The sequence below is a fragment of the Euprymna scolopes genome, chromosome 7, assembly GCF_053919585.1.
Source record: "Euprymna scolopes isolate OS-2025 chromosome 7, ASM5391958v1, whole genome shotgun sequence".
Classification (NCBI taxonomy): domain Eukaryota; kingdom Metazoa; phylum Mollusca; class Cephalopoda; order Sepiida; family Sepiolidae; genus Euprymna; species Euprymna scolopes.
The window spans coordinates 60,382,092-60,404,515 of record NC_136488.1 but is presented as its reverse complement, the minus strand read 5'-3'; the positions used below and the strand labels follow the sequence as shown (position 1 = coordinate 60,404,515).

Here is a 22,424-nt window from a genome sequence, read left to right as displayed (position 1 = left end):
CAGTTAACTGATTAGTAATAGTTTTAGTGGGAATTATGCCATGGCTGTAATGTTAAGACATTAGCATTAATAGCATCGTGTAAGATGTTTTCGCTGTTGGAATTAAATTTGTGAATGGACTAAGAAAAAAAAAAAGAAAAGATCCTAATTGTCATAGGAATTATATTTTACAGATTTTTATTGAATCCATGATTTGAACAGAACTGGAATTTAATCATCGTGAGTATTGTCATCATCATCATCATCATCATCATCACCATCATCATCTGTGGTTATTTTTAGTTTATTACCATAACCTGCCAAAAAGAAATCAAGATGATTTGTAAAAAGAAATGCTTCAGTACAAACAAAAAAAAAATCTATCATATAATTAAATTAAAGTATTTGTGTCGTTCGAACATGTTTTCCCTCACATATACACACCCACACGTACGCACGCACGTACACACACACACACACGCACACATATACACAGCCTCATACACACACTCACATTCATGCGCATACACACACCCGAGCTGTGACGTCACTTCCTTTTAAGTGAAAACCAGACATGCGCACCAAGAACACTAACTCCAGTATAAAAGTCAACAAAACCTGTCAACTTCCCTTTTCTTGTCCGGACCAGCGTTCGACCTGTTTAGTCGACAAACCAACCGCGCCCTAACGTCACTTTCCCTGCTACTGTAATGTGGGATAAGCGCACGTACACTTTATACGCTTTCTATCTCCATAACCGGGATTGACTTTCTCACTCTATCTCCCCTTCGTTTTGGTCCATCAACACAGACATGTGCGCGACTCTCTACTGAGCTTAACCCTCTCTTTCTACAGGCCGGCTTGCCACTTCGCGTTTCTCTATTGCATTCCCCTTTCCTTCCACGCGCTAGTCGTCGATGGCCAAATGAACACGTGTACACCCAAGACTTTCATTTCTCAACAGAAAATAAACATGTTTATTTTATTCCAGCATTTGAGTTCTTTGTTTCCGTCATTCAATTCCTTTCATTATTTTTTCTTGTAGCGAGTTAGGATATTTATATCCTGGTCCGCAACTGTGTCCTCTCACAAAACAAAAAAAGAAAAGAAAAATGAAGCAGCATTCATCATAGTTGCTGCATATGGTGGGTATAAGGGTCAGAACTTTTTTTTTTAACCAAGGTTTGATAACTGCCTCTAGTTGGCCTCTTTCACATGGAGAAACAGGAACAGTTTACTTCTTTCCTTTTGGGCTATCAATGGGTTGAGTGGTCCTTTTTTATCTTAGGTGCCAGCCTATCAGTGTTTTTATTCATTTTTTTTTAATCAATTTTCCATTGCAATGGCTTTTTATTTGTTATTTAAAGATGCACTCTATTAGTATTGGGGATGGTCCGTGTTAGATAGCTTAAGGAGACAGCTCTACTTTAATATATCTACACTTACGTTATAATCTATGTTGGATAAATCTCATTTCGTATGAAATCTATATCTCATATTGCAAACAAAACAGTACATGTAAGAAAAACAATTCTGTGTTTGATACAATACTGTGGTTAGAGAATGTGGAGCCATAACCATAAATCTAACCCTAACGTTCAAATAAAAGGCCATGCAACACTTCAGCTAATTATGTTTATTAATTTGTAAGACGAATTTGGATTATTCGAACTACTGTTCTTATCGTGCACAACGTTTTGGTAATGTGACCTCTGACCGTCTTCAGATGTGTCTTGTCGAGCACGGGAGTCTTTCTGCGGAATTTGTGAATCTGCATGGAATTCTGAATGAAACCTTTTATTTAATACATTTTGTTTGCCATTATTCGATAGAATGTTTAAGTAACTTGTGATTGTATTCTGAGTATCGTTTGCATTGAGGATTTAATCTTCAACCTCCAGAATTGTATCATTAACGACTGAATTTTACTTAATACTTTATTTCATGGATCTTTCTGGACAATTACTTAAAACTTTTTTTTTTTGACAAAGGAGTCATCACTTATCAAGACTCAGAGGCCACTTGAGGATGAGTGTACAGTAGTCAATGGAAAATACAGTGGTAATTGTTAGTAGTGGAAATTTAGTAAATTGAATTACTTAAGGGGAACGGCTCAACTTGAACTTGAAAACGACCATATTGTAGTCAGTTGGAAAGCAGGAAAACGGAACAAAGTTCCACAGGCGTGCAGTTCTAAGAAAGAAGCTTTGTTCATGGAATCTATGTTTAGGTTTAGGCACATAAAGAAATTCTACTCGATCAAGGCTTATGGAGTTAGAGTATGCTAATCTTGTGGATTAAATAAAAGATTCAATTCGAAATTCTATACAGATTTGTGAGTGACAGAAAGATTCCAGAGTTTGGCAAGATATACCCAAAGAAGATTGGAAGTTACATTGGTCAAAATTTTGTGTGAATAACAATCCAAAGGAGAACGGTAGTCCAAATAATATACTTCAACAACCAATTATTCAACAAGAAGTTACTGAAGGCTCAGTAATCTATTCCAGAAAATAGAAAGCTTAAGTTAATTCAAACTAACTCAATTTTCGTCATTTTTTTCTGTGAATCATTTTAGTTCATCCCAACATCGTATAGACAAAATATTGAAAGATCATGGTTAGACATAGATTTGTATATTCAAAAAGAAAATGAGAGGTATATCACTTTGTAGATAACGAGTCAAAACAACTGAGAAAACAAACATTTATAGACATTTATCAAACTAAATTTTGGTACAGAAAAACCTATTCTAATAATTGCAAACATTTTTCCATTATTTTTAATGATTTTGGTTTTATGCGACATGTTCATCTTACAAAACTTGTAACTTACCATGCTTTTTGAAGATGTCGATGTTTTTCATGTTTGAAAACAACTCTGAATCAATTATTTCATTTTTTAATTTCCAAAGTGTGATTAAATGATCATCCGTTGTCTTTCCTCGTCCAATAATGACGTCACCACTCATACTCAATGCCACTTTTTTGGGCTAGAAAAAAAGATAACAGCATAAAAATGGAGAAGAAAATAAAAAGCTTAAAAAAAATAGGAGCACGTAAGGAAACTACTATTCTGTGATTTGGGATGAATAAGTTATCAGGTCTCTGAATTTTTGAGATGAGGATTGATAATATATATCTATGGCCTCAGCTTTTATAAAAGGATTAGGGGTAGGAAGGATGCCATAGAGGTCACAACAAAGAATACATGAAATGAACAACGTTGGAAGTGTGTAGATTCTGACTCCATATAATTAAAGACAGACGAATATTGAAGGTTTAGAGCCGATTTTATTTACTACTAACAGTTTGTATTAGAAGAGGCGAAGTATTCATAGGATGGAATGTGATTTAACGAAGAATGGATTGTCCGATGGAGATATTTCACAGTTTGTATTACGGTGAAATGTTCGTAGAATGTTTGCAGGTATGTACGATTTAACAGGGAATGAATGTTCGTAAAACGTTTGTAAGTATGTATGAATTGACAAGAAATGAATGTTCGTAAACGTAACTTATCTTTTGGACGATGGATGTAGTAGGGGTAGGTCGGTCATCCTGCTGTCGGTGATGCGTGTCCTGGCTTGTAACTGGAAAGTGGGTGACTTCTTTCATCAGCAGCTAGCAGCCCGGTGTCTTAGTCTTCTTTTTCCTCCCCTCTCTTCTGGTTCCCTAAAAACCCTCGTTTTATAGTGGCAAACCGGCTCCCAGTGACTGTGATATTTGAGGTGTTTATTTTAGGCGCAGAGCTCTGCCATTGGTCGATAACTATTTTGTGGTTATCTTATTTTTTTCTTCCCAAGCGGAAGCGATGCGTGGAGCCATGTGCAAAAGACGATTTTTCATTTTGTCTCTCATGGTGGATGTGTTAACATCCGGTTCGCTGCTAATTCTCATCATGTTCCCACATATCATTTGGGTTATTCGGACTACTGTTCTCATGTTGAGTATTATTTTTGCAACGTTTTTAGCGATGTAACTTTCTTTAGGTGTATCTTGTCAAATTCAGGAATTTTTCTGTTGAACTCACAAGGATCCATGGCATAATGGATAAAGTACTTTGTAAAATTCACTTTCACTCTTTTCAATGCTCAGTGTGAGTGACATTTAAAAATACAATTGCAAATTACTTCGGACTTCTATCCAGTCATGACAACATGCTATCCCCGTGGAGTAAATAAAGAGTCCTGTTTGAAATTCCATATAGATTCCGAAGTTCAACAACATGCATCTGAAGAAGGTTGGAGGTTACATTGATCGGAACATTGTGAAAATAACACTCAAGATGAGAATAGTAGTAGGAATAATCAAAATGATATATATATATATATATATATCATCATCATCATTATCATCATTAAATTTGGTGAAATAAATCTGATAAAAGGGTTGCCTTTTTTCTTTCTTGGCCTTAAGGCAAAGATCAAAGTGTAGTATCTGTTCTGAGGCTGCCTTACACTTTTTTGGTCTCGGTTAATGGAGGAGAAATCCTTCATAACTGATACATTTTTTTAATTTTTGTTACTAACTTGAGTGTCCCTTTTTGGGGAGCTGGTTTCCCCCTATATTAAAAACTGACCTTGTGTCTAACTCTGCCCTCGTGGGAATGCAAGTTAAAAAAAAAAGAAAAAAAAAAGAAGCCTGCTTCAGTTGGCATGTAGGGAAAGGCAGGTAGAAATTTACACAGAAAAGGATACAGTGGCACAGCACCTGTCCAGATTGACGCTAGATTTCTTCCTTGTTGTTACATTTATTACATTTTTGAAAGTCCATTCGAAGATCCATCATCATCATAATTGGTTTAACGTCTTTTGTACATACTGGCATATGTTGGACGGCTTTTGAAAATTGATTTCTGAAGTAACCGATTTCTGGCCAGGTCTTTATTTATTCTTATGTTTTTCAATTCCAACCTTATCCCTTCCTCCCATGTTTTCCTTGGTCTTCGCCTGCCAACTCATCTTGGTACCTCAACTGTTCTATGTCTGTTAACCCAAGAACTCTTATCTGTTCTTTCAATGCAACTATATTAACAGTCTCCTGTTCTGCACACATCTGCTCATAATGTCCAGATTTAATTTTCCTCTGAGGTCATCAGATCTAAGCCTATCTTTAAGACTAATGTTACTCATTCATTGTATAATTCACAATGGGTAAAATTAATTCCACTGACAAAACAGTTTTGCATAACTTTTATTTCCTTTAACAAAGATCAAAATTAAGATATATGCTACCTAAGTCTTTCGCTTAGGATGTTGGCAACCTTCATGTGGTCCCTCCTATAAGTAGCTAATATCTTACTAGAAGAATTCTAACTAGAAATATATCAGGCAACTAAGTTTAGGCCACATATAAATCCCGTACATCTTGCAGCTCTGTTCCAAAATTCATAATGATCAGTTAATTAGTTTATGAGTGAATACTATACATATCAATACAATATCATACTAGACGTTTTAGCCTGTTAGAAACTTCCAAAAGTTATAGGCCGTTGATTTTGAGTGAATGATTTATGCCAACCTTCTTGAGTAAATGTGGTATTGTGGTGACTAATCCTTCCTAATCCCTGTATATTGAACAGATACCATAACACTTAGTTCGCTGCACCTTATCATGGCAAAGATTCATACAAAATTTCAGCCAGGTCGGACAGTAAATAAAAATGTGGTATGGACAGACAGAAAGAGAAATATAATATAGAAAATAGTACTCATGTAGAGAGTGATCTAGATGCAACTTAGCGCCCGCCCAGCTTTCCCCGGAACATGATGTCAACAGCCGGAATAAACTGAGCATCGCCAAGGAAATTAAGCCGTCTGGCATAACATAAAGCTGAGCCAATGACAATGTAGCACGATGGTTTTCAACACAACGCGCATTCGCGTGAGTTGAAAATTCAAAGCAGCAGACGACGATTTGGAAGAAGAAGAAAAGAAAACAAATTAGTAAAAAAAAAAAAATATTGTTATAACATTTTTCTTTACAGTTAATAAAACTTAAAATTTAAGGTAGGTTTTCTTTTCTTGTTATCCTTTCATCAGCGACGCTCGGTTTAATTTCCTCGGCGACGCTCGGCTTACTCTGACTGTTGACGTCATGTTCCGGAAGAAAGCCGGGCGGACTCTGAGTTATGTCCAGATCACTTTATGCATGAGTACCTAGAAAACGTTTTACTCTGTTAAAAACTAGCGAAAACTATAGTCCATTAACCTAGAATATGTGCTTTATGCCAGACTTCTAGAATAAATGTCATATTGTGGAGACTAATCCTTACTAATCTCTATCTGTGCATGAAACTAATACCATGATACTTAGTTCGCTGCACCTTATCATGACAAAGGTCCATGAAAAATTTCATCCAGATTGGCACAGTCATCTACAAGAAAAACGTCGAATGGACAGACAAACTAAAAGAAATAAAATTTGACAAAAATCAAAGTTATCTGAATTTTCATAAATTATCTCCATCCCTTTTTATCTCTTTTCATAAAACGAAATTAAATGTAGCCCACATGTAGACCCCTTACACTTTACAGCTGTATTCCAAAATTCATAATGATCGGTTAATTAGTTTAGGAGTATATGCTATACATACAAATATATAAACATTTAGACATACTTAACTTTATATATATATATAGAAATATAACTTACCTTCTCATCTAGTTTTAAAGTGGCCACCTTTTCATATGTTTGTTTCCGCCATAAGCAAAAAGCAATCTCCTCATCAGATTCGACCCAAGAGGCAAAATATGGTAAACTTTCATTGGGTGAGAATATTAATATGGGAACGTTGTAGTGCTGGACTATTCGCTGTAATAATTCACCTTCAAAAATAGAATAAAATATGACATTTTTTTTTTCTTTTTTAATCAACCTTAGTTTTTGTTCATATTATTTGGAGTTTTCGAACTATTGTTCTGCTCTTGAGTGTTATTCACACAACGTTTCGGACGATGTAACCTCTGATCTTCTTCTGGTGTCTCTTGTTGAACTTGGGAATATTTCTGTTGAACTATGGAGTCTGCACGGTATTTCAAACAGAAGCCTTTATTTAATCCATAGAGATAGCATGCTCTTGTTCTGTCAGCTATGACTGTTTAGAAATCCTAACAAATTCACAAGTGTATTTTTAGTGTTACCTACACTGAGGATTGAATGTTCAAGGACCTGTGGCATAATGGATAAAGTACTCTGTAAAATTCAGTTGTAAGTTACACTCCTCTAGAGATTGCTGGTTCAATCCTCAATTCGGGCAATACTGAAAATACAATTGCGAATTACTTAACCAAGATGATTACAGTAGTCCAAATAATCCAAATAATACGAATTATCAACTCTCAGCTAAAAAATTCAGAAACTTTACAACATATAAATCTTTTTTTACTGTTTTTTTTTTTGTATGATCGTACAACAAATGTTTCTGTGCACGTATAAAACTTCTGATATATTTTAAGAGTAATATTTGGTTTACACATTAGAAAAGCGAATATAAATATGGGATAAGTTAGATGACGTTTGAATAGGAAATAGGCACAATGTGTTTAAATAGATGACGTCATAGACAGTCTGGAGCGATATGTAGAAAATAATCCATTCTATTTGGTTTGTGTCTCTAATCTAATGAATTCTGGAATCTTTGCCAAGCTTCAGCATGTCTTGGCCCATCACCACAATGTTGCTTCCTTGTACTTGTTTTATAAGTATTGTGTGTGAATATTGTGTCTCCATAACATAAATACTCCTGAACAATCCAACTAGCTGCAAAATTTAACCTCGAGTGGACTCTTGGCCTTGATAAGTGGCGATGCCTATGTAAAAAAAAAAAAAAATCCCAACTTAACTGTAGAGGATCATTTGTCTTTTGAATTACTTGCTTGTTTCCTGACTGCACCAACAAACAAACGTCTTGCTGCACAATTCCCCATTTAGGATGGCCACTGTGAATCTGACCTCTAATCACATTTGTACTTATGGCTAAGTGACAATATGCCTTGTTTAGGGTGAAATAAAGTTAAAAAAAAAAAAAAGGATGAACAGACAGAGGTTGAAGGGAATGTGTAATATTAATCGTGTCTACCCGGCATTGTCCAGGATACGGTGACACGTTTTAGTATGTAACTTTTTCTTGCTTAACAATTGTAAAACTTATACAAAAAAAAAAAATCTCACCATATTATATTTTCCTCATGGTTCACTCTATTAGTGTGCAATTTGTGGAGACAGAGTCTGTAAGTTCCAACCTCAACCGAGGTATAATTATTTTTAATCTGATTTTTTTTTCATCCCAAAATGAATTTAAACAAATTACAATATTAAATGGATTGTTTAGTTGTAGTTTTAATTTTTTCTGTAAGAATTTTGTAGAAATTGGAACCACAGACGACACTGGATAACCTTACTTGTGGTAAAGAATATTCACTTATATATATATATATATATATATATATATATATATATATATATATATATATATATATATAAAATATATTTTAGTCATCGACATACAGACCTGTTTCGTTGTATCACAACTCATCAGTGCCGCTAGACTAACACCTCTCCCAAGCCGAGGATCGAACCTAGAACCGTCGTGATGACCGTCGGCAGTCCTACCCCCTTGACTACGGAATCGGTGGCCGAAATTAACCTGTCCGAACGATTATTTAAATAAACATTCGTCCGCTACTCGTAGAGGGCTCAAACGTTTGTTTGTAAACAAATCGCGAGCTTCGCATTATTTCAGCTAAATTAAGTAGCGAGTAAGATAATTTACGAGAGTGCTCTACCAAAGAGGGGAGCTTTATAAAATATATTTTAGTCATCGACATACAGACCTGTTTCGTTGTATCACAACTCATCAGTGCCGCTAGACTAACACCTCTCCCAAGCCGAGGATCGAACCTAGAACCGTCGTGATGACCGTCGGCAGTCCTACCCCCTTGACTACGGAATCGGTGGCCGAAATTAACCTGTCCGAACGATTATTTAAATAAACATTCGTCCGCTACTCGTAGAGGGCTCAAACGTTTGTTTGTAAACAAATCGCGAGCTTCGCATTATTTCAGCTAAATTAAGTAGCGAGTAAGATAATTTACGAGAGTGCTCTACCAAAGAGGGGAGCTTTATAAAATATATTTTAGTCATCGACATACAGACCTGTTTCGTTGTATCACAACTCATCAGTGCCGCTAGACTAACACCTCTCCCAAGCCGAGGATCGAACCTAGAACCGTCGTGATGACCGTCGGCAGTCCTACCCCCTTGACTACGGAATCGGTGGTCGAAATTAACCTGTCCGAACGATTATTTAAATAAACATTCGTCCGCTACTCGTAGAGGGCTCAAACGTTTGTTTGTAAACAAATCGCGAGCTTCGCATTATTTCAGCTAAATTAAGTAGCGAGTAAGATAATTTACGAGAGTGCTCTACCAAAGAGGGGAGCTTTATAAAATATATTTTAGTCATCGACATACAGACCTGTTTCGTTGTATCACAACTCATCAGTGCCGCTAGACTAACACCTCTCCCAAGCCGAGGATCGAACCTAGAACCGTCGTGATGACCGTCGGCAGTCCTACCCCCTTGACTACGGAATCGGTGGCCGAAATTAACCTGTCCGAACGATTATTTAAATAAACATTCGTCCGCTACTCGTAGAGGGCTCAAACGTTTGTTTGTAAACAAATCGCGAGCTTCGCATTATTTCAGCTACATTAAGTAGCGAGTAAGATAATTTACGAGAGTGCTCTACCAAAGAGGGGAGCTTTATAAAATATATTTTAGTCATCGACATACAGACCTGTTTCGTTGTATCACAACTCATCAGTGCCGCTAGACTAACACCTCTCCCAAGCCGAGGATCGAACCTAGAACCGTCGTGATGACCGTCGGCAGTCCTACCCCCTTGACTACGGAATCGGTGGCCGAAATTAACCTGTCCGAACGATTATTTAAATAAACATTCGTCCGCTACTCGTAGAGGGCTCAAACGTTTGTTTGTAAACAAATCGCGAGCTTCGCATTATTTCAGCTAAATTAAGTAGCGAGTAAGATAATTTACGAGAGTGCTCTACCAAAGAGGGGAGCTTTATAAAATATATTTTAGTCATCGACATACAGACCTGTTTCGTTGTATCACAACTCATCAGTGCCGCTAGACTAACACCTCTCCCAAGCCGAGGATCGAACCTAGAACCGTCGTGATGACCGTCGGCAGTCCTACCCCCTTGACTACGGAATCGGTGGCCGAAATTAACCTGTCCGAACGATTATTTAAATAAACATTCGTCCGCTACTCGTAGAGGGCTCAAACGTTTGTTTCAGCTAATATAATATATATATATTTAGTGGAAATGATAATTAATAGAAACTGAAGAAAGTGCTCAATACTGTTGTAGAGCAAATATGCGTTTTATTTTTTATTACCGTATCTTTCTGTTAAGTTACATTATTGTTTCAGCTACCCGGCCGTTTTTTTGGCCGTCTGTAGCTTCCTCAGACTTTTACAGATGTTCGTTATTCTAGGATTTTGTGAAAATTGTTCCAGACAAGGCGTGAAGCCACTTGATGTAAAGAGCTAAAAAAGATATTACTTAAAGATAAAAACTAGCTAATAATAAGTGTTAGATACATATATTCCAGAAAACAGCAATTCTTCACCCTTTCTTAGAAACAATGCTCATGGAATGTGAGAACTAAAGGACAAAATAAGGAAAGTGAAAGTTACAAGGATACCGGAAGTAAACCGAACGTCCACTTTCTATTTTTCTTTAAAGAAAACATATAAATTAGGTGGTTTAATTAGAAATAATTACCAAGGATCAAATTTTAATTTAACTTAAAAAACAATGAGGGTAACTGTTACAGCGATCAAAAGTTAAAGGGGAAATAACTTGAATAAAGGAAGAAAGAGTTAATGCCCTTAGATAAATAAAAAGATAAAGACTCGAGAGTTCCAGGGAAAATGGACACTATGGTGGCTCTGCAGTCTGCACTAACAAGGGAATATAGTACTGTAACTATAATTTGTGTTTCAACCGTGATAAATAATATTTAACCTAAAATGAGCTTGTTTACTTATTATTCAAATATCCCATGATTCCGACAACCCATTTCTCTGGACACGACAGTGATAAAAAAAAAAAAAAACCCTGGTGGAAAAAGAGAAACAATAGAGACAGTCAGAGGAGGAGAAGCAATGGACATAGATTACAGAGAGGGAAAAAGTAGAGTCACCTCCTCCAAGCTTATTTATGAATAAAGAAAGTTGCAGTTACTGCTATAAAATTACCTGATGTTGCAAACACTCGGATGATGTAGTCATCATGTGTGGATAACACAGCCTCATCACTTTGCATTAAAGTGGCAGACACAACGTCAACACTCCTGCCCTTGTACCTTTCATGGTAGTCCTCATCAAACAGATAACACTGGCTTTCCTCTGAAAACATTTAAAATGAAAACATGCAATATTTTTTGCCATAAATGGTATAAGGTACTCACTCACTTCAAAATACCACCTGACACACTTCTGTCTTGTCCACCAATTTTCAGTCATGAATACCCAACAGTCTTTGTTTTATAAGCACACCTCAATATGATGACATGTATTTTGTTAATAACTCTGGCTCACGCCTGTCTTGGTGCTAATTTGATAATGGCTGTAATGACTCTCGTTAGTACAAAAATGGTCTGAGGATTGTTTTCATACATTCTATGTTTGAAGCTAGGAAGTTTACCCGATGTTGCCTGGGGTCATAAAGAGCAAAATATCCAGTATACACCCTGGTCAGAAATTTGACTGAAGGAAATAAAATAGCATCTGTGAACCCCGTGATGATTTGGGACTATGCAAGGAAGAAGAAAACCTTTCACATTTTTGACACCAGTACAAAACATGGCATATTATGACATTAAAATGTTTACTTCTTCTTCTTCTTCTTCTTCTTCTTCTTCTTCTTCTTCTTCTTCTTCTTCTGTTTAACATCCATTTTACATGCTAGTGTGTGTTTGTGGGCTATTTCTGACAGATTTACCTTTCTGTCAAGTTTCTTGTATACAATATAAGCCAATGCGTCTTCTTTCAAGGAACTCAACTATCTCACCAGACTTTCCACAAAGGCCCCCAACATTTAAACTGCTATAACCTAAAGTTTGATGAAGTTTCTTTGCTAGTCATTTCTTTCAGTTAGGCAACATTCTTATATTCCTGAGGTCAACCCAGTGAGGGGATGGGGTTCAGTGTTTTTTATTGGGACGTCATCGCTAGGAGATTGTCCACCAAAAGAGCACTTCACCTGCTTCAGAAAGGAATTTAAAAAAAAAATTGGATGCTAGAAAGTCAACCATCATCATGATCATAATCTTCCTCCTCCTCCTCCTCCTCCTCCTCCAATTTTAGTATTTAAGATGCAGTTCTGAAATCTGGGTGAGTACCACCAGGCAAAGTCTCATGCATATGCTCCACGTGACTCAATCAAAACAGTTGATATCAGTCCTGTTGCATGCAGTCAAATCACTTCCTATGCACTCAAGCAAGGCTTTACTTGATCTGCTATGCACCCTAGTATCCAAGCGTGTTATGGAATTGATGCAGGAGATGGCATGCAGTACATGACCAAACTACCTGAGTTACTGAACGTGTAAGACATTGCAAATCCCACCAATATCAAGTTGAAGTGATTCTTTATCCTAGTTTGTTTCTGCACATACACTTGATCATGGTACTGTTATTATATTGAAGCCATTGTAAATCAGAAACATTTGGTTTTCTTCTCCTTCATTTTCTATTTTGGCTATGTTGTCATTTCTCACATTGACGGTTGCCGAGAGTGCAAGCATTGGGTTACAAGTATAAAAAATAAAACCATGCAAATTCATAAACTTGTGTATAAATCAATTGGTCTCTGAGTGTGTATGAAAAAGGATCCCCAAACATTGTCTGTTGATAGCTATCTGTCGAGGTATGTTTGTTGATCAGTTGATAAGTTCATCTCCACATCTGCTAAAGCTCTATCTGCTCTCACCCGAATTTCATTCCAATCTCTCTGATCTCTCTTGAGGGACCAACTGTTGTCAACTGTTCCAAACTTAAAACTGTCTGTAAACTAACTCTGACACCTACATTTATTGACTCAGAATTGGAAATCCTATGTCCGGTCTTTTGTTTTAGTCACTGCAACACCTGATAAATAAAAACTGCCTCCTTCCGTGTTTGTCCTGTCACTCCCTCCCAGCTGACTATTCAGAAACTGACCACCAACTGTGAGGCATCTTCCTGTCTTAAGAGTTCAAAAGATCTCGGCGAGCCCTCCCACTTCCAACCGTTGTCGTTTTACTAATCTCATTTCTTATACTTTTGCTCTATTAATGCATTGTCGGGTATCTTGTCTGTAGATGAGGGAGGGGGGAGAAGTCCATAGAATAACATTGGTGTTATAGAAGTAGTATGTTTTTTTTACTTTTTGAAATATTCCATATAACCGTGCAAAAAATTTCATCGTCCTTGTTTCCTTCTCGATTCATCTTGACCATTATGATCAATATGGATCCATCACATGATATTTGGGCAGGCTCTTGATTTACTAAGATACCATGGCAGAAGTTGATGCTTTCGGGCTTCAGGACATCAAGTTTCTTATACAGTACCATATCAACAATGAGGATGCAGTCATCTTCTGTAAATGCCACAGCCATGCTTTCACTTTTGTTTATCTAGATAAATAAAAAAAAAATAAATGTAATGAATATATATATATATATATATATATATATATATATATATATATATATATATATAGCTCCAACAACATGCAGACTACCATAAACTTCTACCACTTTCTTGGATTCACCAGATTTTGGATTCAACAACCATGGAAACACCCTCTCACACACTCCATCTCTTTCATTGTTTTATATTTCATTTTTACGCTAGTATGTTCATTTTCATACTTAGTTTCTTTAAATACTTTACAAGCAAAATTTTTTCATGCATTTTGCTAACTCCTCTCTGACGAGAAGGAAAATATTTCTTCAAAACTCTGCGAATCAAGGACTTTTACCTATATTTGTATTTCCTTTCTGAATAATAAATGTGTTTAATTCTTGCTAAAGTGCTTCTCAACATACTTTATTAAACCTATGTACTTATGTATGTACAGAGTGAGTCACGGGAAACGGATGTTTTTAAGGAAAACAAAACTTTACAAATATTTCAACAGCAGGTTTAAAGACTACCTTCCTCACTCCCTATACCTTACTCAAACCATCCGTTATCCGTGATTCATCCTGTATATATATGTATATGCATGTATATGTATATATATATATATGTATATATGAGATGGTTTAAATAAGTTTCCAGATTTTTTTGTACAGGCATTTAAAATTGTCGTAGACTCTTGAAAATTCAATATGCTATTGTTATAAATCTTGTGAGATGACTGACCAATTTTTATGATTTCAGGTTCAAATGAACAGCTACAGCAGGAATTAGAATACGACACCATATTACAATCTTCTTGCTAATTATTTTAGTAATAACTAACCCTATGTTGGTCATTATTAAGACCATGTTTTTTTTTAATACTTACAGAAATATGGTTAATAGGTTGATCGATGCCCTGGATTATTTTTATTGTAAGCCCGGTTTCTGTACTGTAGACTTTTAGGTTTTGTTTGCCATAGTTCGTCGTCAAAATCTCTGAAAGCAAAAGTTTACAGATTAGGCCGTCTAATTGGTACAGAGACAAGCATAAAGTACTACTGTGATCAGAGACAGGTTTACAAGAAGGCAATTTGGGTGTGAAGTTGGGCAGCAAGATATTTGTTTACATTACATTTTACATTGTATTAAATTTCTGCATGTTCGTATGGTCAGAGAAACAGGGAGTAGGAAGGTAATTCCAACAGCAAGTGGTCTGAGGAAAGAAACTATTAAAATAGAAATTTTTCTGGCATCTGTAGATCTCTACAAAAAAGGGGTGTGATTTTTCTGCTAATTGGGTGGCCGGGGGAGGGGGGCATTTACCTTATAAAAGATTTAAAAAAAAAAAAAACATCAAAGAGGGCATTTCTCATAGAAACCGTCATCAAATTTAAGTTTTATTAACGGAAAGATTGTTGCATCATTGCTGCTGACTTTTGGATAAGTATCCCTCACTTGAGCATTGCGTTATGCAAGGAGACCTGATTTTGGTATATAACATTATCAACAGGAATTTAAATCAACTTATTTGGAAGTTTTTATGTGTAGCAGCCAAAGATGTACCGTACCATAGGCACTTTTATCTCAGAAGAAAGGTAGCATTTTCTGTCTGTGTTTCTTCTCCCTGGAACAGTCTACCAAAGGAGGTTGTGATAATGCCTACCAAATCCGGGTTTAAAGTTAGCTTGAACAAGCATTTAGACAATATATAGATTCTGGTACTTATTCCTCAGCCACCGTGAGAAATGTGATTCTATGGGTGGAAAGTGTATTGAAAAGCCATTGCTCCAAAGGAGGAGCACTCTGACCCTCCAAAAGATGTCTGTGCAGCCCCGTCGGCATTCTTCGGCAAAGGTGTCTCAGGTGATTAGTAATAAACTAACCCCTTCTCAAAGAGAAAACAAAGCCTGGGAGAATGGACCCCTAAAACTGTACAAAACCACTATTACACCGCAATCAGCAGGGAATAGATCATTACAGTCTAATAGTCTAATCTCTGTTTATTTGGAGGAAAAAATCCCCCCAGACTTTCTTGCCTTGACAGAGCACAAAATCAACTTTGCAATATGATCTCTACTCTACTTTGCGACCCATATAAACCGATTAAAAATTAAAAATAAACTAAGCTGAATGTTCAAAATGTTTAACAATTTTTTCAATTTTGACCCATTTTTGACCCATTTTTGACCTCTTAAAAACTATTTTAACCATTTTTGACCCCTTAAAAACTATTTTAACCAGCTAAAGATCCATAAAAGAACAGGCTGTAAAAATTCCAATCATTCGAGGCCCTGCTCTGCAACTGTTAGTTTTGGAGGAGATGAAGTTTGAAAATGTGGAAACAGACAGAACGACAGACAGACCAACATAAAGCCGTTTATATATTAAATTTCATTACTCTACAGATATTCATAGTAGGTGCTCGACTGAGCTTCAAGCTCCAATCCTCCTTCCTGAAAACCTTCTCAGAAAGAGCTTGTCTTTCTACCAACACTTGCTCTCAGATGGAACTTTCATGAACAAAGTTTCTTTCCAAGAGCTTCCAACCTGTGTAACACGTTGCCATAGGAATGTTTCCCTACAGACTATAACATGATCATTTTCAAGTCCAATGGCAACAAATATGTGTCATGTCACCATTTAAATTAATCATAGGTCACAATCCTATAAAATTACTGTTTTTCATCTAATTAAAATTTTGGCCTTGGTAAGTAATGAACAAATGAATAAAAAGGATATATTCTGTTGTTTTTTACCTGGCTTGTTGCACTTTGCTATATATCTTTTTGTCAATATATATGATATTTGATTTGCTTTAATTGCTGAGCAACTCTAAAAATACAATCTCAATTGATTTCGATATCACAATAATGTGAGATATGCATTTTATTGCATGGAGCTTATCCATGAAATGTCTGAGTTCTCATCTGAGAACGAAATTAGAGATGCAATTAAGAAAGTAAATATTGGGAAGGACTCAAAGCTTTATCGTTTCCTGTGGAAGTCCTCTTACATTGAGGGTGATAAGCTTGTTCATGGAATTCTTCATCTTATTACTGATGTCTGGAAAGGTGTTTCCATCCATCAGGACTGGGTTGATGCAATGTTTATATTGTTGTACAGATTGTGAGATAAGTTTATTGGAAGCTGTAGGCAATGTATTTTCCAGAATTTTACTCAATAGATTTTTATATATATATATCTGTCCGCCTGTCATTCCAGAAAGCCAAATTAGCTTTCATCCAAGTAGAGAAACTATGGACACGATCTCCTCTTCCCGGCAGTTGCAAAAGAAATGTACTGAACACTGTGTTACACTTTATCAGGTTTTCGATACGGTGAACAGAAATGCCTGATGGAGAATTCCAGGAAGGTTGGGATTCCCACCTTAATTTCTATGGTTACTCAGGGAGCTCCACACTAATATGAAGGCTCGCTAATGGATGTCTATCTGAACCCATATCAGTTGACAATGGTGTAAAGCAAGGTGATATACCAGTGTAACCCAACCACCTGTGGTGGCCGAATTTTACATTAATAACGGTTATAATAGAGCTAAGTTAGAGCTTTTATTATGTGAACAATCCCGGGCAATTCTCAGTTGCCTTGCTGACTTCATTTGTTTGGGTGATGAGACAACCTGAAACAAAGAAAAATGGCTTCAGTTGGCAGATTTGGCATTGATAATATTTAATAATAATATTGTTTTGTGAGGCAACCCATTGATTTAGGGAGAATATTATTAAAGTTTGTTTTGGCTAAACATAGTATTTGACCCAGGGATCAATTCCAAAGGACAGCCCACATGGGAAAAAATTTGATGCAAATTTACTTTGATATGCGAGTATGCATGGAGCCGATCGGAAGAAAGGGAAATATGTAGTAGTGACCTCTGATTGGCTGGTTAGGATTCGGGAAAGCTTCATTCCCCATCCATCTACTGATATATAAGCTTATGCAAGAGCGGGTTTTAGTCAGAAGTGAGAAGGAAGAGAAGTCAAGTCAGAACTGAGAAGGGAGGCCAGTTGAGTATAATCGAGGCCAGCTCCCAAAGTGCCGCATCTAAATCGAGTTTCTGCTATTAGTATCTCTTGCTTACAGGCTGCAAAACATTTATGCCACATATTATATTTGAATCGACTAACTGACAAGATTACTGTCACCAGACTTCCTCATTCTAACCCCACATCCATCGCTGTTGACTGTTCTTTGTACATAAAAAAAGGAAGAAAAACAATCTGATTCACGTTAATAGATGAAAATTGAATCCAAAATTATAGATGACCATTACCCAGGTAAAAGTTCTCTCGGATGCAGGTGAGAGAACATCTGTTGAAATATGGATTCTGAAGCGATTAATTTCAATTATTTATACTTTTATCTTTGTACAATGGTATGTTATTAGAACTTTATTTCTGTTAATATAATTTGTTGCAATAAAAGACGGTCCACAGAGTTTTATAATTATTACGATAAATATATATATATTGGTTGATGCAGTGCAATGGCAGACTCATGATTAGATGGATCTGCAACGATCAAACCCAACCACATCAGATCAGATGATTCACTGAAAGCACTTCATTTGAAAAGCAATCCTTAGTTACATTGGTATAGTCATGAGGAGTATTCATCCTAATAAATAATCCATCGCCAAAGCATCGATGTCTTACATTGTAGGAAGGTTAGCTGGCCCAGGAAAACTTGGAGGCAAATGATTGGACAAGACATCACAGTTGAATTTTGAGACAGTTGAACCCTTGAATCATGAGAACTGCAAAGTGAGCTTGCATAATATCAGAAAATGTCTGAACTCTGAACAAAGGGAAAAAATGAAGTTAAATGCATAGCTGAAGAAGATTCTGGGTATCTGCTACACCTTGCAGCATCTCTTAAAATTGCGCCCGCTAACACAATAAAAGAGAAATACACAACATAATTTTTTGCTTTATTTTATCATAAAAGACATTGACACTAACCTTTTCCGTTCTTTGTTAGCAGAAAACAACTCGAAGGGTTGACCTTTCCTTGGAAGACTTTGGTTATCGAACAGGTTTCCAGATCTACAACTTTCAATTTGCAAGATGTGCTCACCACGGCAATCTGTGTACTGCTTATGGGAAATGTTATCGAAGTACTACAACTCTAGATGAAATTATAGAAATTTGTTTTAAATGTCACATTAACAATTGGCAGACATATACATTAATCGGTAATTTGAATACTGCAATAGAAATAAAACAAAAACAGAAAGAATACAACAATGAGGAACCAAGAAAAAACAAAGTCGCAAGTTAATTACGTTCACCCATTACATAATGGTGGCATCTACATCAGCTGGCACCACACCAAAGAGTTGTGAAGGGCCCAGGGGAACCAAGAAGAGAAATCACTAACCAGACCTCCACTAGAAAAATGTGAAGAACATTGTAGGACTTTTGCCACCCAAACCCTTGGGAATACCAATTGCAGCTGCCATTGAGAAATCAAAGGTAAGTGGCTGTTGTGATAATGGAAAGTCATCTACACTGATTATCGAAAGAGATGAAGTGTACTGGATATCTGGGGAGACATGTTGTCACTCAGAATCCAGGGAACAGTACAGGTTATTGCTAGTGAGTGATCGCTGGTGATGGCCTTTGTGAGAATTTCTAGTATTTGGATTATAAAAACGTACCAATTTTTTCCAGTGTCTCTTCCACACGCTTCACATAGACAATGCTTTTTAACTCCTTTTTAATTAAGACTAGCGAGGGGTACCCGGCGTTGCCCGGGTGTTTGGAGGTGTGTGGGGGGGTTAAAAAAAAGTAAGTATGAGGATCGAACCCAAACCATTGAGCCAAAGTTGTAAATTAAAGTGTGAAAAAAAACAAAAAAAACGTGCAACATTAACGATTGCCCCACCGCGAGATGTTAATGGAAACACGTTTGAATTTATTTAATTACTTGGATTTAGCAGGTGCCCGTTTTAATGAGTTAATGAGGTCAAGTTTGACTGCGGGATAGTATTTACTGCTGAACGCCCCCCCCCAAGATGTTATAGGAAAAAGACTAACCCACATGTGGCGAGCAACAAATGTTGAATATTTATCTTCCCGAAATGGAGCAAATTAAATAGACAGGCGAGCTTCGTTGTTAACTGTGAGATATTACGATTTATATGTGATATAAAAAGTTTTAAAAAGTTGTTAGGCGAGCGACCGCTTCTCTGAAAGAAGCCTTTTGTAGACATACAGAAAAAGCGAACACACATACATACATACATACATACATACATACATACATACATACATACATTTTCGCTTTTATATATATAGATATTATTAATGGACTAATTAATTTTTTCATAGCTCTCATAATATTCGTCATTATTCAATTGTCAATCTATCAATTTGACCTTGCAAAGTGGTGTTTGATTAATATATATATATATATATATATATATATATATATATATATATATATATATATATATATATATATATATGATTATTTCCACAGTCAAACAACATCACAGTTTGCTTATCAACATATTCCAAATATCTTAACATTGTGATTAGCAAACAAACAAACAAACAAACAAAAATGCGTGAAGTTTCTTTTTCTTACCAGTTGCAGTTCCATTAGAATTTCACAGGTTGTGACGTCATAAACATACCAATAAAATGGTCCGAAACCAGTCATAAATAGCAGGTAACGGGCATTTGGCAAGAATTTCATCTCTCTGAAAATAAATGAATAAATTTCCTAAATAACCCAACTTATATCAACAATAAAGGAAAAGATGTATATATCGACAATCAGTGTTTTTTTTTTTGTTCTTTTTTCACACTCTCTTTGAATGAATATGGCTGATGAGAGAGAGATAAAGAAAAAGAAAATTTCAAGAAAACTTTATTTTTTTGTAATTTCATTTGTTTTAAATTAAATATTTGTTACCATCTGGTCTAACGACAGATGGATATCAAAACTTAAAAAATTAACTGACTTTGATGCATTAATGTACATTTATGCATGCATAGAGGAACATTTTAAGTGGACTTATGTCTGCCAAGTTCTAATCATCAATTTTGACACTTTAGAAGCTATTTTTACTGGCTAAAAACTCAATCGATTTTATTTCTCAGGTCCAAATACTCTATATATCAAGTTTCAAATAGATACAAAATTAACAAAGTAATTTGGTAGACACCGTTTTGCACGTACGCAGACATGGTCATCTATAATATAAATCTTACCTGTCTGTTTAAATGTATGTATGTATGTATGTATGTATGTATGTATGCCTAAAAATTTCGACAGACGCGACGGATTTTCACAAGATTGGTATCATTTTGAAGCTTGACCCTTTGGATGATAAATATTGAAAAATTGGCTAAAAACATTAATTCCTTCACCCTCAACTGGGCACTTTTCTACAAGGAGGGGGTTGCTTTTTTTGCTGATATTTTTGAAAGTCATCTCTTCTTTTCGATTGACTAGCCTTAATTTAAGCCTTTTGCCACTTCCGGTTTGGCGATAGACGCAATGACAAGACGTCTCGTTTTTTTTTCATGTTTTTTCTTCCTTTGCGGTACGGGTTTGAGTCTGCCTGCTCATTACCACTTTTTTTTTTTTTTTGCTTTACACACACCTTCAAACGCCAGGGCAATGCCGGGCACCCAGGCTAGTCTAATGTATAAAAAGCAAAATGGACGCACGTGTTTGTGTATGTCCATAAAAGGCTTTTTGCATTGGTGTTCTCATGTCGGTTAGATTCCAAGAGAAGTTTTCTTATACTTCCTAGATCATAATATCTCAGATTCACAAACTGACATGGTTTCTTTTATTTTTATTTTTTTTTTTGATTGAGTTTAAAAAATTCCCTCTGTCCCGTCTGTTTGTTTGTCTTTTTCGTATAAATAAAGTGAAACTAATCGAACGCAACCGCCAACTCAGCCTTCTGGCCGGGTGATATCTATTCTGTAATTTGTCCTTGGTCAATGTAAGGGAAACCCTTCACACTGAGACAATTACTATTTATTTGAAAACTGCCAGAGTGCCCCCTTTTTGGGGGAGTTGATTTTCCCCCCACATTAAAAATGACCTTAGTGAACGGTTTAAAAGCAACGCCATTTCTGCCAGTCGTCTTTTGTTTGACTACGTTACATTTGAACACTTTAGACTTTCAGTTGCATCATGGAGTAAAGGTAAGATGTCAGATTTTCTTTTACTTGCTTTTTCACTTTCGCGTCATGGGTTCGAGCCTGCCTGCCTCCTACCACTTTTTCTTTTTTTTTTTTTTTAATACCTCCAAACACTCAGGCAACACCGGACACCCAGGTTAGTTGATATATATACAGTAGAACCCCGAGATACGGTGGCCCTAGGATACGTTTTTTCAGGTTACGATGTGAAATATGATGTTTTACAGTGTTATTTATAATGTTACTTGATTATATACATGTGTATTACATACCATACTGTATTTTGTTACTAATTTTTAATGCCGTATTCCGATATCCTACTGTATATATATATATATATATATATATATATATATATATATATATATATATATATATATATAATTATTACAATAGTAATTTCTTAATATTTTTTTATGGGAGGGAAATAGATATTGTATATGAAATTGGAGTTTTAATGTTACTGTGTGATATGTTCAATGAAAGTAATGCATTTGATTGAAGTAGTCGAATGGTCTTAACTACAGCATTGGAGTAATAATCTAATAAGT

The 22,424-nt window shown here is 36.0% G+C and overlaps 1 protein-coding gene across 1 annotated transcript in view; it reads right to left on the bottom strand.

Moving 5' to 3' along the window:
* Positions 1-160: 160 nt before the first annotated feature.
* Positions 161-22,424, bottom strand: part of LOC145280278 (NACHT and WD repeat domain-containing protein 2-like) — a 115,198-nt gene continuing 92,934 nt past the window's right edge. Inside the window, exons 22-29 of the mRNA XM_080132051.1 lie at positions 20,297-20,411; positions 18,667-18,832; positions 14,574-14,683; positions 13,443-13,695; positions 11,273-11,422; positions 6,636-6,808; positions 2,815-2,971; positions 161-296 (exon numbers count right to left, since the gene is read on the bottom strand). Coding sequence (XP_079988177.1) covers positions 211-296; positions 2,815-2,971; positions 6,636-6,808; positions 11,273-11,422; positions 13,443-13,695; positions 14,574-14,683; positions 18,667-18,832; positions 20,297-20,411 — 1,210 coding nt within the window. The 3' untranslated portion in view covers positions 161-210. The remainder of the gene's footprint in view (positions 297-2,814; positions 2,972-6,635; positions 6,809-11,272; positions 11,423-13,442; positions 13,696-14,573; positions 14,684-18,666; positions 18,833-20,296; positions 20,412-22,424) is intronic.